Genomic DNA, 20,362 nt, shown 5'->3' with positions numbered 1-20,362 from the left:
GCCTCGACAAAGCTCAATGAAGCTTCTTCTCTCTCCTGAAGCCTCTGCTCTCTCTCTCTCGAAGCATCTAATCTCTTTGGAAGTCTCTGCTCTCTCTTTCGAAGTCTCTGTCCGACGGGTCTAAGGTTCTCCTCTCTTGTCTCTGAGGTTTTTGTTTCAGATTTTAATTGCTTAAATCTTGCTGCACCTGCTAAAATATGTCTAAAGCTGATTCCAAGGGGTAGAAAAAAGATTTTGTTTGGAAATACATAAAAGAAGTTGATGGAGAAAAATATTTTAGATGCAAATTTTGTGATCAACGTTGCAGTGGGACTGTCACAAGGTTTAAACATCATTTGGCTGGTACAAGGGAATGAAACCTTGCCCAAAAGCCCCTCAAAACGTGAGTGATGAGTGCAAGATTGCTCTTGAAAATTCCGAGAAGAGAAGGGTAAAAGAAATGAACTTCTTGAAGAGATTGGGCAAGGTCCAGGAGGAGGGAGTCAGAGTGCTAGGTCTAATGTTGGAGATTTTGAGCAGCAAAGTAGTGGGAGTGGCCATACTCTTAGGGCTAGAGGTCCAATGGATAAGTTTTCATTTTCACAGAACAAACAATCCACTCTAAACTCAAAATGGAAGAAGAAAGAAAGAAATGAAGTGAGTAGGAAAGTTGGCCATTGTGTGTTCAACAAAGTTTTACCATTTAATTTGATGGATGACGTATATTGGCATGTTATGATGGATTAAAGATGAAGTGAAAGACAACGATGGCATGTTGAAAGACTACAAAAAAGCTTGGAAGGAATATGGATGTTCTATCATGGTTGATGGATGTGCTAATGAGTGTTCAAGGGTATTGATTAATTTCCTTGTGAATAGTCTTGCTGGTAGATGGTTTTAAAAACCATTGATGCTTATGATTCTATAATAAATGGTGATTTGATGTTGGATGAGGTCGTTGAGGAACTTGGTGAGGAGAATGTTGTGCAGGTGATAACTGATAATGCAAAGAACATGATAAATGGTGGAAAAAAGCTTATGGAAAAGAGGGAGAAGCTCTATTGGACTCCATGTGTTGCACATTGTTTGGATCTCATGTTGGAGGATATTGCAAAATTGAAGATCCATGCAAGCACAATCCTAAAGGCTAAGCAAGTTGTGAAATTTATTTATAATCATTCCTATGTACTTGCAATGATGAGGAAGCATTTCACCAACAACAAAGAACTCATTCGCCCTGCAGTGACGCACTTTGCTACTGCATTTTTGACACTTTAGAGCATTTACAAACAAAAGCAAGGTCTTCAATCTATGTTCTCTTCGGAGATGTGGTGCACTTCTACATATGCAAAAATGCATGAAGGTATAAGGAGTCGCTCAATAGTTTTATTTAACCAACATTTTTGGCCTCACGTGGAGTATGTTATCAAAAGTGTTGTCCCTCTTGTGTGTGTTCTAAGGGAAGTTGATTCTGAGGAAAGACCAGCCATGGGGTTTCTCTATGAGATGATGGATTCAGTGAAGGAAAAAATTGCAGCAATTTTTTATAGAAATGAGTAGTAGTATGGACCCATTTGGAGAAAAATAGATGATAGAGGGCTCCACAACTTCATCACCCTTTACATGCGGCAGGATATTATTTAAATCCCCAATTGCATTATAAGGAAAACTTCTCTGATTGTGAAGAAGTGAAGAAAGGACTATTTGAATGCATGGAAAGAATGTTGACATTTGAGGAGAGGCTAGCTGCAGACATCCAATTGGATTTGTTTGATAATGCACAAGGGGATTTTGGGACCCAAGTGGCTGTTGACTCCAGAATGTTGAGAAGCCCAAGTAAAAATAATATTTCAGTAAAAATTAGTTAATAAGTAGTACTCTATCCTTGTTTCTTCTTATAACTTGGAACTTAAACATGTTCCTTTTAATTTTGTAGCTAATTGGTGGAAACATTTTGGGACAAAGACCCCAGAATTGATGAACTCTGCAATTCGTGTTCTTAGCCTGACATGTAGTGCTAGTGGATGTAAGAGGAATTGGAGCACATTTGACCAGGTTCTTAGTTCTTACTTCTTACAAATGCCATTTTATTATGGTTTCACTCAAATATTAAAATATCTTCTAATATCTAAAAATTTAAATGGCTTAAACTCAATTGTAGATTCATACGAAAAAGAGGAATAGATTAGAGTACAAGAGATTGAATGCTCTAGTTTACGTCAAGTACAACACCAAACTGAGGGAGAGAGCTATAATAAGAAGACAAAATTATGATCTAATATTGGTGCCAGAAGTAGCTTCAGATGATGAATGGATCACAGAGAAGAACCTATCCTCTCAAAAGATACTTCTTGGGTTGATGAAGAAAATGTCCTAGATGTTGATGCTATTAGAGCTTTGCCCATGGTACCTCTTGAAGGAGATGATGCTCAAGCAACTAAAGCTTCTAGTAGCTCGCATTCTAATCGTCCTAGCAAAAGGAAGATTAGTGATTATTGTGAGAACTTGAGTACATACATATCAATAGTCATTTTTGAATCTACTAATTTATAATTCTCCATTTCTCCTCACTCCTAACCTATAGCTTTATTGAATATGTAGGCACTCAAGACAAAGGCAAGAGGCGAACATTGGACACAATTGAGGAAGACAACGATGTTGAAGTGGGAGAGAAATTTATGAGTGGAAGAACTCCTACTATAGATAATTATGATGAAGATGAGGATGTTGATGAAGATCTTGATAGTTCCCTCTTAACTTTGTTGATTTGGGATGTAGATTCTTAAAAATTAGAATCTTGGATGATGAGACATTGTGATGCTGTATTTTGGCTTTTTCCCTTCTTTTTGTAAACTTATGGCTTATTTTTAACATGCATTGATTGAGTTTGTTAGCTAAAATTGGCATATGATAATTAAGAATTACGTTTTTATTTTTTTCCTCCATTATTCTAACATTTTTCTCATTTTTATACTATATATAAATTTTGTTTATTTATTAATTATATTAAAAAATACATTCCCAAAATGCTTACGCCTCAATGCCTTGAGGCTTAGGCCTCGCCTCGCCTTACGCCTTCGCCTTTTAAAACACTGCTAAAAACTAAAACAAAATTAAAAAGTTGAATGAACAAATGTTCATTTGTACCCTTAAAATAACAATTAAAAAGTATTATTAAAATAACAAAAATACAAATCAAAAAATATTATAAGAAAAATAGAAATCATTATAATTAATTTACTTAATTATTATGTTTCAAAAAACTCAATTTTAGTGTTAAAAAAACAATATTATTGTACCAAACAAAGAAAAATAGGAAAATTAACTCTTAGATGACTTTTTCTTCCAAATCTTCAGTATATTTATGGACATTTTTATTTTAATTTCATTTCAATTCACATGGTATTTATTCAATTTTAATTGAAAATAATGTATAATATGGATGATTTAATTCATAAAATTTAATTTTGGATATTAAAGTATTCTTGCAGCAACCAGTTGCCAAAACAACTTAACCGCAAATTCTGGTTTTCAGTTTTTTCTTTCAGAAACAGCAGAAAACCGACAATAGATTAACAGAAACAGAAAACTTACAGCATAAACAAAACATGTTATCATAATATATTTCTTCACTATATAGAAAAGAATACAGAAATGATACCTAACAGCACCTAAGATTTCCAGCAATACTTCTGCTTTGTAGTTTATCTGTAGTTGAGATTCAGTGAAGATGGTAGGCCCAGTTCCAAAAAACATGTTTGTTTTCTCTGCCTATATTTCCATTTGAAAAGGCCATTCAAAAAAAAAATGACTCAGATAATTATTTCTGAAAATCAGAGTCACTCAGACTCCACTGGGAGTCTGGAACCATCCATTTACTCAATTCTGTTTACTCATTGTGTGGTTATGAAAAATGGTATTATAGTCATACATACATTCTTCCAAACTTTATTATCAGCTAGTTATTGCCAGATCCACTGAGAACAGAATGTAATTATGACCACTTAAGCTTTGTTTCATGTTAAATCAGATTCTATTGAATTATTTTGGCTAATTGTCCCCTAATCATTTCTTCCCTATGTTAGCAAAATACTATGCTGTATTGGCTGTTTTCGGGAATCGAAGAGCCCATTAGGGCCTGTTCTATTTTGTTTTAAGGTTGTCTGTTTACCAGTGTTGTTTTAGAGACTGTTAATTAGATGGCTACCCATGAAAGAGCAGGATGATGTCACACAATGGTCCCCAAAGGAAGAGACTTTGTTCACCCATCTCTTACATAAACACATTCAAAGGGGGTAGATGGAGATGAATAAACTACGTAAAAGAGGCTGGGGCCACATAAGTCAGCCAGTTACTCGCAAGCACCGGGAAGCAGCATACAGTTTCCAAGTTGACATCCAAATACAATGGCTTCAGAATAAATAATAAATAAAAAAAACGAATTATGAGTTCTCAAACCTCTTTTCATGGACTGGTTTTAGTTGGAACCCAGCAACAAATACTGTTGCTGCTGCAGAGGATGTGTTACAAAAGGTATAGCACACACCTGAACATTTTTTCAAAGAATTAATGTCGATTTACCAATTAATTATTGAAAACATATGCCTTGCAGAAATGTCTTTATGCCAAGGTCTTCCGCAAGAGAGGGTGCGAGGCTGTGAGCACTATACGCTGATTGGGGAGGCCACACATCCACTGCTAGGCAGATGGAGTATGCATCCATCCAAATGCCCCCTAAAACTCATGAGGAGCAAGATTGACAGGCAAATTTCTTAGGAGTACATGCAGAGACCTTAGATGATGAAGCTGTGGGCAATGAAGAAGTGCATGAGAAAGCAAAAGAAGATCATGGGCATTGCAAGGCTCTTACTGCACCTATTGAGATCGAAGGGTAAAGAGGGGCTATGGTTCATCTGCAATGGTCCAACATTTAGAAGCATGCACCTCTCAACTTATTGCGAAGACTGACTTCTCCAAGCAGACGACTGGGTGTTTGTAAGCAAGGGTCAAAATTATCACAAGCCAAACTTGCTCGGGGCCTCATGCTTGCCTGTAACCTATGGTTTTAAAATTAAATAGACGTCATGGCCACTATTTAACACTGTTTTTTGGGTTCCCAGCACCATTCGTACCACTAAAATTAGGGGGAAGAAAAATTATAGTGGTTGTGGATGTTACAGAAAGCTACAGAAACATAACCACTGCTATGGCTGTTACGAAACTACTACAGGATTGTTACAACACCAAAAAACCAAACCTTAAGTCCCTCTAGGTCGGGTCAGCTACATGAATCATTTTCCACCAATTCATGCGATCATGGGTAATTTCCTCGAAACATTCAGGCTATTAAAACCTTAATATCATTCCAAGTTGTTTAATGTCTACCCCTACCCCTCCTCACAGTAACCAACTTACTCACTAGTGCAATATTTGGCCTTTGTTGGCACGGTGCACATGCCCAAAACATCTGAGCAGCCCCTCCCTTGTTTTATCCTTATATTCTACGGCAGCTACACAGAACTTACCGCAAATATGTTCTACTCAGATTTCATTTTTCCCACTTCTTCCCCCTTGTATCTACTCATTATTTCGTTAAAAAAATATTTCTTCTGATAATATTAGTCATGATATTTCTTTATCTAAATTTTTCAACTTCAACATTCTATTCTTTTCTAGTTTTTTGGTGTGTTCAAGTTGTTACTTTATTTATTTAATGACAAATGATAAATTTTATGATTATATTTATAGTTATACAATATAACAGTCTAAATTTTTTAGGTTTTTATTACTTTAACAAATAAATAAAATAAAAACTTGTTTAATTTATGGTATTATTTGTATGTCCTTTGTGCCTAACAGAACAATGGAGAGTATAATGTTTTTATAATAATTAGTTACCACACCTATGATTAATGAAGAAAGGAAATTTATGCACGCACACACACACACACAAGTGGATATGTCAACAGCAGCTTAAAACAAAAGTAAAATGTCTTCCCCTTACTAAACAATATTAGTAAGTTGAACCAAAGTATAATTTTTCCAAGGATTAACAGCTCAAAGCATTCAAACAAACCAATCCACATGAGTCTCCGTTACCGTGTATGCTACCAGCTACCACTATTTAAACCATGTTGTGAGCACTTGTCTTGTGCAAATTGGATCGATAAACATCATGCAGATACTTTTACAGATTTTATTATTTAAGTGGAGTTGTTCCTTAAATGAAAAGGAGAGTATGGACTCATCAGTCACAATGTTTCCCGTTGCCGAAGAAAGATTAGCACAACAGCTCTTTAAGGGGGAGAAACATCTTGTAAAAGTGTATAATTCACCAGCTTTAGCAAACATGTTTAGCCTACTTGTCTGTCTCACTAAATACACAATGACTGCAGAGGTGTAAAATACAACTTGTGCTACTTTAAGGTTTACCACTAGACTTGTGCTTACTTTCATGCTTGCCTACATCTTCCAGGTAATATGCATTCGATGGCTGTGAACTTGTTCATTTGATGAATCTGCAGTTTAGTTTTGGCAGAACAGTTAAGCTTGTATACAGCAACTAGTGTCACCCAGCCCTTTAGACGATGTGCAGTGTCTGACTCGTGACTTGATATCACAATATCTGTTAATTACTTCTTGATGTGGTTGCCTTTGGACTGTGTGATTGTGTGTAGTATTGATAAGAGAACCATGCTGTGCACTAATACAGGAGACTTTAGAAGCACAAGTCACCCATCATTCATATGGCCATAAGTTGGCCCAACTTATGGATGCGGTGATGTATCAGAGGGGGCCGCGGGGGGGGGGGGGGGGGTGGTGGAGGAGAGGGATCCTAAAAATAGTGACAGAGGTTCTAAAAGAATTGTCTGAAATTTTCTGTGGTATAAAAGAAGCACTACAATGTCAAATGGGTAAGCCTAACGCCAAGATGAACCTGATGGTTCATGCTCTCGAGAATCTCAATTCTACAGGTAGATTATGGGGAGCAAGGCTACCAAAACTAAGGGATGGTACTCGTGATGTTAAGAGTTGGAGAACTTTGATACGAAACAATACCTTCATGAGACTAGAGGCGACTCGGAGGAGGAGAAAGTATCCATGGCTACAACATACTTAACTGGGATGCCAATTTGTGGTGGTGTACCAAGTATGATCAGATTTCAATAGCCCAATTCTTCCTGAGAATGTTGAGTACAATGCTCAACGCAAACTGAGAACTCTTAAGCACAGCAAAAAAGAGAGAGAATATGTTAAATAGTTATCTACTTTGATGTCGGATATTCAAGACATGTAATTAACAAGTTGTTCTGAATGTTTGAAAGCGTGGGCAAAGGTTGAACTTTATTGACAAAGAGTTGAAGGCTTGCCTACGCCACAAGCTACAAAACGCTTAGCCGACGATGCTGGAGAGAATTTCCCCATGCCTAGAAAAAGCGGTTCATCAGATGGAAATAGCATAAAGTCTTTCAAGAATCTCAAACCAAAGTGGGGAAGTCGACACCAACGTATCATCATCAAAGGAAGCATCCATGTCTCGAGGCCATCATAGAGTTGTTGATTACCTAACAAATCATCATTCAATCCCTTGCAATCTTCCATTGCAAAGGGGTCACAACAACAAGAGAATGAGGAGCAAAAATGGTTACAATATGGTTACTCAAAATACTGGGTAGGAAAAAGAAAGAACCCAAGGTTGCCCAAGTTACAGGGTAATGTCTCACAAGGTGAAGCGTAGAGACCTGGCTTGAAGCTAGATAAGGGCCAAGGTGCATGAAAGCAATTAACTTTGCAACCCTACCCACACTTGTAGTAGCCAAGCATGTGACTATGAAGTTTGGTCAATAAGCAAGACATGCAACTTTCAATATCATGATTTTCAAGTGATGCTTGGAACGAAATTCTTACAGGAGACTAGGGCACTTCCTATGCAATTCAGTGGTTCTTTTTTTTTTTTAAGATAACAAAAAGAATCTATTAATGAAAAGAATATTTACAATGAATGGAGGGTAAGAAATCCTCTTGGTAGAACAAAGAACTAACAAAAAAAAAAAAAACCCAATTACATTAAAGCTGCATTCCAATCTCTTTGGGCATGAGACAGCGATAGACCCTTAAAAAACCCAAAACAATTGTGCCCAAAAAATGAGGCATAAAAATAACTACCTCCCAAAATAAAGTAGGAGTCATCTTATCTCTGAAAATTCTAGCATTCCTTTCAATCCATAGCACCCACAGAAACTGTAAAAACTGCACCGGCTCAAAAATCCATTCCTATTTTGCTCTTCCCAAAGCCCCAAAACTTTAACTTCAAAAGGTTAAAAATAGATTTCAGAGCCACCCAATCCTCTCTGAAAAAAGAAAACAGATTGTTCATGTGTCTTGCCACCTTACCATGAAGATATAAATGACTAGAATTATCATTTGAACCACTGCACAGCATGCAGATGTCTGGACTAAGTGCTTTCACTGCTTTGTAGGGCCTCCTGATCTGTAACACATCATTCATATTGATCTTATTGAGTATAAGAGTACAAATGAAAGCCCAAACTTTAAATGGAACCTTTGTTTTCCAAACAACTTTGTTTAAAAGGAAAGGGCTAGGATTTGTGGATTTAGTAAGATTAGAGAAAAAATAAAATATAAAGACTGACCCCAAAGTGTCCCCAATCCAAAGCCTTGTGTTCCCCCACATATTTGGCAAGAAATAATCCAACACACTCAACAAATGAGTTAACTTATCAACCTCACCTTCATTGAGACTCCAAAAAAAATGAAAATCCCGAGAAAAAGAGCCACCTTCATTAAAATAAAAAGCTAAAATCGGTGCCTCATGGATTGAGGAAAAGTCTAAAAACAAACAAGGGCCCAACAGCTTCAAGCTTTCAACAAAGACTCACCAAACCAAATACCTGCCCAGAAACAAATGTTATCCCCAATCCCTGCCTTGGAACTAGGGAATGGAAAAAGACAAGCTACCTGTGAAATAAAATTCCAAGGACTTGCATGAATAACATTGCCACTTCCTTGGGAATCCCACCCATTCCTATGCAAATCATATTTACTATGTATTATTTTATTCCATAAGGAATTAGGTTCTAAAGAAATCCTCCATAAACATTTCCCAATTAAAGATATGTTTCTAGAAAACACATTACCAAGTCCCAAACCCACTTCATACGTAGGATTACCCCCTCTAGAGGAACACTAAGATATGATAATGGCCAAGAAAAGGATTCAAAACCTGCTAAAGATATAAAAGTCGCTAAAACACTATTCACTACTTCATAAATTGATTCCCGTTAAACCAATCTTAGATAAATTGATTTTTAAACCCAAAATTTTGAGAAAATTCTAAGCAACCCAGGAATCTAAGGAAATTTAACATCGTTCTCAAAGGAAAAAATGGCATAATCCACGAAATAAAGATGAGGTACCTCCACATCCTCCCTACCTATAGAAGGACCAGTAATAGCACCCAGATACAAAGCATGGGACACCAACCTACTCAAGACAACCACAACCAAAGTGAAGAAAAAAGGGGATAATAAATCCCCTTGTCTCAACCCCCTCGAAATTTGAACCAGTCCCTAGGTTGACCATTAACAATCATAAATAAATTGGCAGAATTAAGGCACTCTCCAATTCAATGGTTCTCTTTGCTTAGCAGATGATGACCATTGCATTGTTCACGTTGTGATGAAAAAAAAAAACAACAAGAAGTTCCTCTCTTACAAGCCAAGAAGAAATTGAGAAAGGGTGGACCTATATATAGCTCACCCCATTGGTAGTGAATGAAGACACATAGAACAAGAACTGTTACCCACTCCCATCCAAGACACGTTGAATAAGTATCAAGTTGAAGCCACAGCACAATTTGCCTCCACAATGAGCTGCAAAGCATGAGATTGAGTTGTACACAAGGGTGAAACCCCCAAAAAAAGTTGGACTCGCCAACTACTACCGCAAGTTTGTTGAGGGGTGGTCAAGGAGGACCATCTCATTACTTGAATTTCTAAAGAAGGGCCATGGAGGGAAGTGGACACAAGTTAGAGAGCCTTTGACAACTTGAAGGAAGCCATGATGAAGCCCTTTTAGGTACAAACAAATGCATTAGACTATGTCCTCATGGAGTCAGTAATAGGAAGGGCATCCTATCACATACAAGAGCCATAAGCTTAGTGAAGCTGAGCAAATATGCATTGGCAAAAATTTCTAACAAAATTTGATCTCTTCGAGCACAAGCAAAGCAGATGAACCAAGACACAAATGCACTAAGTAGAAAGGTTGAGCTTACAACCTTGCAATTGATAACTCACTTAACAAAAAATAAATTGCATGCAGGTGCGCATTAAGGAGAACCTTGTCAAAAGATCTAGTTGCCTATAAGCTCGTGAAGTTTGTGGAAGAAAGCAAAACGCACCAATTTTGGTTAGAAGATGGTTTACTCATAACCAACTATTTGATCCTCCAACTAGTCATCTGAAGAAGACATTGTGGGAGTGTGATAACACCATGTAGTAGGTGGCACCATATTTTGGCATCATTTGAAGCATAGGTACTCTTGGCCACACATGTAAGATGAGGTGGCTTGAGTATATTAGGACACGTCTCACTTTCCAGCAAGACATCGTCGAGCAAAAGAAGACTACACAATCGTTGGAGCCTCTCAAGTGTCAACAAGATTTTAGGGGAGTCTCACTTGATTTCATAACCAGTCTCTACCCAAAATTGAGAAGACGGGTCCATACTTGTCATAGACAAGCTTTTTTTGAAGTATTGTACTTTTATACCAACATCAAATCACTGCTATAGAGAGCACAATTGTTCATCAAGCATATCGTAAAGTCTTAGGGCATTCCTTAAGACATCACTAGTATCCAAGGCACAAGATTCACAAAGAACTTAAATTCTATTTCAACGCCCAAAAATTCTCAACAAACAACAAGAGTTTTTTCCAACTTGTGTCAAGCTAGTAGCCATTGTTACTAGATGAGTTGAAAAGAGAAAAGGGGCCAATAATGTACATCCTCATCAAAAAATGGGGATAAAACCCAGAAACTACCCAAGCCTACAAGGAGAAAGTTTCTAAGAAAATGAAATGGGCAAACCAAGGGGAAGATGGCCATTGCAATTCAATGGGGGGGACTTAGTGCTTAGTAAGCAACATCTAGAATAAATCAAGTCACTATAAAGTTTAAATGGGAGATTACTTTGCAAACATGAAGAACCCGCCCCCCATCTTGGCCTAAGTCAGGAAGGCCTCTTACAAGGTTGATCCTCCGAATTGGATGAAGGAGCACCCTATGTTTCATGCCAATTTTCTCAGGTCATTCATTGACAACAATGATTCATGAAGGAGAACGCCACTAAGGACCTCACAAGAAGTTGAAGGGATCCTTATAAACAAAGAATTCACAACAACAAGGGTACAACGACACGAGTTCATAGTGAAGTGGAAGGACCTCATATAGGAAGAAATCAGCTCTAGATGTGCAATTGTTCATAGACAAAGTTGACGAGCACTTTAGCTTCAAAGTTTACAAGAACCTCAACTGCAGTAATGGGAGAGAATTTCATGAGCCAAAGTTGTTTAGAGCCATATACTTGCCTGTGACAGCCTTTTTTGTGCACATCGGATGGATAATTTTCGTGTAAATACTAGCGTAGGCTTTATTCTTAAAGCAGAGTAATGCCTTGAAGGAAAGGGGACGTATGACTGCTTGATCACATTGATGATTCCTAGTGCTAGATTGAGACTAGCATACAAGGCTACTTCAAGGAGGGTGATTGTTTACCAATCATTGTATAACTCACTAGCTTTTTTTTTTTTGGATACGCTGGGTTTCTTGGGCTTACGTGTCAGACTAATCCCACACCTACGCCAGTTGTGCCCTCAGCCAACACGTAGGAGGTAAATCGCAGACGTGCATTGTAGGCAGCGGGGTTTGAACCCCAGACTTCACTTTTGTCCAAGGCCGTCTAGTGAACCTCCATACCACCTGGGCTTATGCCCGAGGGCTGTATAACTCACTAGCTCACTAGCTTTGGTAAATGTGTTTAGCCTACTTGCCTCCCACACTTAACACAAGTTGCCCACTAAGGCATAATAATATGAATGGCGTTGCTTCATGATTTACTGCTTGATTCGTGTTTCACTTTCATACATGTTTGCTCCTATGTAATTTGCATTCAATGATTGTGAACTTGTTCATAGAGTGAATCCGCAGTTTACTATCAGCTAACTGGTTAAGCATGTGTGCTGTAAGCCTATAACTAGTCCTGCAAAACCCTTCACACGATGTGAAGTGTTCAGCCTGTAACAAAAAGGTTGTTCAGCACCTTCAGGCCTGTGCTCGATTGACGAATACATGGATGTGCATGTCATTGAAGGGGCATTGACTCACCATGCACGACTGTGCATTGGATAAGTTTATGGTTATCAAATGGCGCATAGTTTTCTTGAGACGTCCAATGCTAAGAGATTGGGGCTAGCATCCCTCCAAATGGTTCTTGATGGATGCTTTTATTTATAGTGGTTTTTCTTTATAATGTCTTTGGTGTCCATTTATGATTATGTCTTCAGATTTTCTTTCTATTAAGATGCTTTATATGTTATGGGATTGTTTTCATTGGTCATGATGAATGGATATACTTTTCAAGTTATAATATGTGGAAAAGTTCTGGGAGAAGATTATGAGGGACATTTTATGGTCAGGAGTTGGGGAAGGCAAGAGAGATCATCTAGTTACATAGGTTAGGATTAGGAGACCTAAGTCAGAAGGGGGCTTCGGTCTTCGAAATGTAGCGTCTAAAAACATCTCGCTAGTTGGAAAATGGCTTTGGAGGTTTCTCTTGGAGGTTGACTCCCATTGGCACATGGTAATTAGAACTAAATATGGTATGCATCAAAGTGGGTGGGATACTAGAGCCAGTGGCTGTGTTTCTCATGTAAGACCTTGAAAATTCATTTCTTAGATAGCCCACTTATTCTATCCTCTTACTCATTTCCAAGTTGGTAATGGAAATAAAATTTGTTTTTTGGGAAGATACCTAGATGGGTGAGGTTCTGCTAGAGTCTTTAATCCCTCGTCTTTCTAGATTGTCCATGTCACATAATTCTCCAATTATTGATTACTACACTTTGGAGAGAGAGAGAGAGGGGGGGGGGGCTCACTCTCTCTCTAAAAATTTTCACTTCTTCGGTGATCTAAATGAGAGAAAAGTTGATGATTTAACCAATTTATTGAGAGTGTTGGGTTGTTTTTCCTCCATGGTGATAGACAACTTGAGTATTTGATTAGGGGATACCTCTAGTTCTTTTTCCACTAAATCTATTTTCTCTCAACTTATGAAATCCTCGAGTCCTTGCCCTTCGAATCATATTATTTGGAAGGCAAAGGTTCCTTTCAAAATAAGGTATTTCATGTGGATTTTGGTCCTTTACTGGCTAAATCTATTTTCTAGAGAAGAGGAGGCCTCACAGAGCTATAAGTCCAGATATTTGTTTCATGTGCCATGACTCAATGAGACTATCGATTATTTTTTCCTTCATTGCCGGATGGCTAAGGGGATCTGGTTTATGTTGTTTTCAGTCTTTGGTGAGTTGTGGTCTTCCCACAAACAGTTGAAACCTTCTGAAAAGAGCATTATAGAGGCTTCAGGAGAAGAAAGGAAGGGATGGTTCTTTGGAGATGCATACCTTTGCTATATTTTGGGCTCTTCAAACAGAACAGAAAGCAAGGATTTTTAATAGCAAAGAAAACCCATCTCGTTTACAATGGGATAGAGTGGTTTTCCTTGCTCATTTTTTGGATTTTTCCGGGATTACTTCTGTTAGACCTTCAGAGGAATTGGAGGGAAGCTTTATTGTATTATCTTTTTTTTTCCTTAGTTTTTTTAGGAGGATCTCTTATCCTCCACCTCTTTTAAATTCTTTCCAATTTTCCTCTTGTTAATGAAGTTATTTTTCTATCAAAAAGAAATGTTGGCTGACTTGGCCAATGAGCTACTTCTAGTTTTCATATTCAAACAGGAGATTTACGGGGACAACCATGATTCATTAGATAACACATCTAGTTAGTTCCACTCATTAGACAATCAGTTGGAAGAGATGCCTCTCATCACTGAGATGAATAATATTATCAATGCAAAGTAGGAAAAATAACATGTAAAAATTTCAGCTACTATTGGTAGAGAAAATACGAACCAAAGTTCTTGGAATGCCATCACATTTTAGAATATGTGGATGGAGAAGCATTTATTTAATTACTTGTGTTCAAAACAGGTCCAACAATGCATAATTAGTGTGACATGGACATGGGCACTGAGGAGGCACTTGCAATATTTCTACTTATTGTATCCAACTCAACAAGGATGCCACTTCCAACATTCAAGCAAACCATTCATAGACAATTCCATCCCGCACTTAGAAGTATTTGTGTTTGGGCCCGCAAAATCATCAAGCCAAACAATTTGAATGAAGTTCAACCTGAAATCTGAAGCAACCCAAGATTTTTTCCATATTTTAAGGTAATGGTTAATAATTGAATTTTGTCTAGCACACATGTGACAGCACAGGCCCTTGCAACAAAACAAACCTCATATAGCTGATGGAAGGTTATCATCACCCACAATGCCGTGCGCCTCTACTTGGGACATGATGTTAACGCATGTCCAAACATGTTGGGAGAGCACTGCTAAATGCTAATGATTCAAGAGTTTTCCCTAAATACAGTGACAAAACCAAATAACAAATTTATGATGATTCTATAAGATAAAATCAATAATTACAATTAAGGCTTATTTGTTTAAATATTGATTATAAAAGTTGCATAGGTTGACCAACCATGTTTATTAGGAAATTACTACACTGTGGATGTGGAAAACACAAACATGGCTGGATTTCTATCACCCCTACCATGGAGACGATATCATTCACATGATATAGAGGTAGTGGTTGATAGTGGAAGGAGAGGACAAAGAGGCAAATGGGATGCCACATGTGGGGGCAGATTTAACTCAAGAAAATTCAAACCAAATGGCTATGCAACAGGAATTACACTCCAGGGGGAAGATTATAATGGCCTCCCATAGTCTAAAATTTAAACAAGCTTCTTTAATATTTTTCTTTCTACTAACTTCTTTTCTAAATTTAACACTCTTCCAATTTTAGTTGAACTTTCATTTATGGATGCATGCACGTGCCTTTAATCTAACATTTGAATTACTTTTGTTGCAAGCATATATGAGCTGATTTTTTAACTATTGACATAATATTACAGATATGGCATTCAAGGCCCTTCTGTGTAGTTGTGGTGCAGGATGAATGCACATGTTTATGGCTAAAACAAAGCAAACTACGGTTGTTGCTCCTTTCAATACCCCATGAGTAAAAAAGCACCAATCATGGTTCATCTAGGTGGACAATTATGAATTTGAAGACGAATCAGATAAGGAGCACCAGCTGCACCACGAATGCCATACACAGGACAGTATGGTACACACACTTCGGAAGATATACACACTTTAAAGAATAACACTGTTATGGTGAGGGGAGGCTTTTTTATTTGCATGGCCATTTTCTTTCTATTCATTGTACTTTTCCTTATTATTATTATCATTAAGTAATTCACTTGAATACAAATCTTGTGTAAGATAATGGTGTTTGGGATGGACATGCATTGTATACAATAGCTGTTATTATTGGTAATTTTTTTCTTGTAAAAACTATTGCTTATTATTTTTTAGATAATTATTATTATTATTTCATATTTTCTTGATTGAGAATTAATACAATCACTGGGATTGTTTCAGAATTTTATTAACCAAACAGATGGTCATTGTTTTCAACATTTCAAATGAACCTGAATTTGCTCACCCAAACACAGTTTGGTTGTTCTCATTTTTTGAAACATTTCTGAATACATTTAACAAATGCATTTTGAAGCACAAATAATGCATAATGCAACCCCGTGTTTTCGAATCCTTAAACAAACGCAGCCAAAACACTTCAGCCATCTATCTTTGAGCTTTGTCGGGGGTGTTTCCTCTCCCTCAAATGTTCTCCTAATTATTTCCCTCCACTATCCCAAAAATTGAGAGGGATGAGGATGAATCTAAGAAATTTCCGTACTCCCTGAAGAAGCATTCACACCCACCCAAAGCCCAAAACTCCTGAACCACCAAACTGTGACTGACATTGATCCATATCCTTCTTGTAAATGTCTTATAATAATAACAATAATAATGATAGTAGTAATAATAGCAGTAGTAGTATCAATAATAATAATAATACAAGTTCACCTTAAAGTTTCCACCTACAGCAAACCTCCACCTGAACTTCCCATCCTTCTCTCTACAAATTCACAATATTCTCACACACCACTTGTCATACCAAAAGAACACCAACTCCCCGTTGCCCACTACAAAGTCCACATACTAAATTATGTCTACCCTCCACAATCTGCATTGTTATTATTTCTTCCTTTTTTTCTATTTATCATAATGGAATAAATATAAATCTTCATATATTTACTTCATTAAGTTGACTCATGCAGCCAAATAATTCATTTTTCTGAAGCATAATTATAAACTTCAGCCATTACAAAACATCTTAACATTTATATAAAACCACATCATGACCAAAACAAATTACTCCAAACATCTGAATGAATTCGGGAAAAACATTAGTAATACATGTAAAGAATGCAACACGTCTTTTAAGGTGCCAAGGGATAGAAACAGTGGGTTTGATTTGTAAGTCACAATCCCCCCTTTTTCTTCTTGATAAGCATATGAAGATTATCTCAGTTTTCATGGATATGAACCCAGACTATAAATATCTATTATAAGTAATTCGCAAGTTGGATAACGTAGAGATGAGTGTCCACATAAAGAAGTTGCAGAGGACTCTTATACATGCTGCATAAACTGTACAAATCTGTTCACAATAACAATCATGGAAAGGGTTTAAAAGAACCACAGGAAAGGAGTAGGGGAACAAGACATTACTTGCCTTTTCAACCAAGTGCTCCTTTGGAGGTGCGAGCATGAAGTCTGGAGTCCCACCTAGCTGACCCAAGACATCAAGTCTCTGGACTGTAACAATGGATCTGATCAATAAACAAAACAAATAAAGGTATCGAATAGAAGCTTCTGACTTCCATTCAAACATAGAAATGGAAAATGCCATTCATACTAAATCTAAAAAATTTAAGAATCCAAAATTCATATTAGAATACTTTTCAATAGCAGGACACTGCTTAGGTGTGTTTATAGCAATTCAAAATAGTCTATACACCACAACCCCCAATGCAATAAATTAAATCCAAACCAGACACTAAAATGCTTTCAAGCAAATCTATCCAGGCTCAAACAGAATAGAGTGTGGCAGCATCATGACGTACAAGTAAAATTTGAGAGCATCCCACTTGGAACATGAAATCCATAATTCCATATGCAACGCCAACGGGACAGATTAAAATTAAAATCCACAAGAAATATCTCCCTATACATAGAATTTTTTATCTACGTCTGAAATCAATGATTAAAAACCTAGCATCTCAGAAACATCTATGCATCAATGAAGCCGCTGTGGTATGATTTTTGTTAACTCTATATCTCTGTGTGAGTGTGTGTTCATGGCAGTGCAAACTTCCCAAAGAAGCATACATCCAGACTCCATACACGATCCAAATGGCTAATTTACTGTAGAATACAAGTCCCATACACCAACTACATAAAAATGAGCAAAAGAACAGAAACAGACAAGAACGCTAGAGATAAAACTTGGTGTTTGGGAAAACAAGCATTAACAACAAATAACCAGAATGTTGCAGTTATATATCACTCCATGACAAGAAAACCAAATTCATAGTAGTAAAACCAAGGAAAATTGAAAAGAATGTGCAGACTCACTAATCAGCTACAAGGGAACATACAAGTTTTTCCTGATGCAAGCAAAGCTCACTCAGACAGAAGCTGCACAAAAGTGAGGCTCCATAGGAAGAATAAGCATATTAGAAACCATTAAGAACTAATAAAATCAAACTACTAATCCACTAATAAAGTTAGATACCACAAACCAAACTTTGCCCCTTTTTGCAGTGATATTAGACACAGCTCTGCAAAGTTTTCAGTTTTAACTTGTCAGCTCTACCTAGGATTCAAGATTTTATCATTTTATTTCCTAAACTAGCATTCAATTATTTTTTTAAGTATCCGACAATGTATATAAAATACTTGCTTCCACAAAACTCAAAGTCCATCAAATTCATCTGCGACATGGGCCTCATATTATTTTTTTCAATAACCATCTAAATTTATTGCCTAAGACACATTTAGTGAGTAAACAAATGGACCATCAATCCAAATATATATATAACATTTATTTTCTCAGAAAAGCATCAAAACTTTCTGTGATCAAAATCCAAATAATACACAAATTTAACATCAATAAATTCATAGAAAAAGGTCAACTCACTGTTTGATTTCTTCACATTCTCATTATCAGACATCCGCAGCTTTAGCAAGCTTTCCCTCAATTCCTTATAATGGACACCTCCAAACGATGACTGTGCCTCCTTATCCTCAATCTCCATCAACCTCATAACCCGATCATTCAACTCCCCCAATGAAAACCAATTCTCTCCCTTCGCCTCAGGCCTTAGTTTCCTCAACTTCATTCCCAACTCCTCAAGGCTATACGGTCTCACAAACTCTGTCCTCCTCGAGGTCCCATCTGCCCCAGCCTCCTTCTCTTTCAATTCCTTCCCAAAAACAGATGCAGGCAACTTGTCTGGTCCCCCTCCAATCACCCTGGACTGCTGATACACCGGCCGCAACTTCAGACTATCCTTAAACGCTGATAATGACATCGGATCAGTGCCCTTACTCTTATCAGCCCCAACTGCTACTGACGTCGACCGGAGCTGACGCACGCTCTCCATAACCGCTTCAAATGATAGCCTCCCGCCCTTATCGGCCGGACCTGTCACATCAGACTTCCCAGCCACATTCCTCTTATACATTTCTTGAAACGATATCTGCGGGGACGATGAAGACGCTTGTGAGGCTGCCACTGTGTTATCGGGCGCCGGAGGAACGGATCGGTGGCGGAAATGAGACAAATTATTGCGAATTTCTTCAAGAGCAACAGACCTCAATGGGGTTTTGGGGGGAGAAAAGGAAAGGGGTTTGCGAGGTGGTGCTTGTGAAGGGTTTTGATGTTGCTGCGGCTGTTTCTTGAGAGTTGCTTTAACGTCGCTAAAGTAGGACGAGAAAGGAAAAGAAGATTGAGAGGTGGGAATGTCGTCGTCATTAGAGTCCGAGCTTGAGGACGAGAAGACATGAACAAAGCTGGGTTGCTTCGGGTGGACAAAACCAGGGTTTAGACCAGGCGTTGTTCTGCCTTTGCGTTTGAGGTGTAGAGCTACGGATGCCATGGACAAGCTGATGGGGTTTTACAAAACCCTAGCCTCCAATACATTAAAGAGGGAAGTCGTTTGCAGCCTGCAATCAGTGCGAATGGCTCAAATGTTGGTTTCTTGTTCGAAACCGAAAACCAAATTCGAGTTTAAATCATTTTATGCTTGGGATGTATTTATGTCGAAAATTATAAAATTAAATATCAAACACAAAAAATTGTAAATGAGAAACTAAAAATAAAAAATTAACAATATGTTTAGTTGATATTTTCAAAATTAAACAAATTGAAAATCTATTTAAATTCATACTTTTTTTTGTCTTTAAACTAAAAAATAATTTAAACTGTTATTAGCATAATAAAAATATATAAATACAAATTTTAAATATTATATAAATATAATTATACTTATATTATGTAATAATTAAATTTTTAAACTTATTTTTTATGCTTTAAGAATAGACCTGACAAAGCGAATTGGGTCAGACAATCCATGGCAAATAAGACAGATTATCGGGTGAATAAATCAAAATTCATATTAGACTCGTTTGAGTGGCAAATTTGATAATTTAAGATCGAATAATTCATGACGGATGGGCAAATAATCTCTCATTCTCAAATATAATTTTATTAATAATTTATTTTGTGTCATAATAATTTAATTTATATATGACAACTTACAATTTATTCGAGTATTAACTTTTTCAGTATGAAATTGTATTTAACTTTATTTAAATACATAAATTCAAATCCAATATTATGAATCTATATAAGATTAACCAAGTTACAATTTTTCTTTTCATTTTTGTTTTAATAACTATATTATTAATTTATAAAATTCTAAAAAAATATGAAATAAACCTTTAAAAATATTTTTTAAAAAATAAAAAATAATAATAATAAGTAGAAAATTTTAACAATATAAAATAATTGTTACATGCGATTATTGCACAAATT

At 36.9% G+C, this 20,362-nt stretch overlaps 1 protein-coding gene across 2 annotated transcripts in view; it reads right to left on the bottom strand.

The window, feature by feature from the left end:
- LOC131157977 (uncharacterized) overlaps positions 1-19,578 on the bottom strand; it is a 30,162-nt gene extending 10,584 nt beyond the window's left edge. The window contains exons 1-2 of one of the 2 annotated variants that reach the window (XR_009137370.1): positions 18,464-19,557; positions 16,993-17,079 (exon numbers count right to left, since the gene is read on the bottom strand). Coding sequence is in view for 1 of the 2 variants with exons in the window: in XM_058112463.1 (XP_057968446.1) it covers positions 16,997-17,079; positions 18,464-19,424 (1,044 nt within the window). In the remaining variant the exon portion in view is untranslated. Of the gene's footprint in view, positions 1-16,992; positions 17,080-18,463 lie in introns of both variants that reach the window. The other variant, XM_058112463.1, reaches the window with a different exon arrangement.
- Positions 19,579-20,362: the final 784 nt, after the last annotated feature.

Source organism: Malania oleifera, chromosome 6 (assembly GCF_029873635.1).
Source record: "Malania oleifera isolate guangnan ecotype guangnan chromosome 6, ASM2987363v1, whole genome shotgun sequence".
Classification (NCBI taxonomy): Eukaryota; Viridiplantae; Streptophyta; class Magnoliopsida; order Santalales; family Ximeniaceae; genus Malania; species Malania oleifera.
Note: the sequence above shows the minus strand (reverse complement) of the source record. Positions and strands in the feature narration are given on the sequence as shown.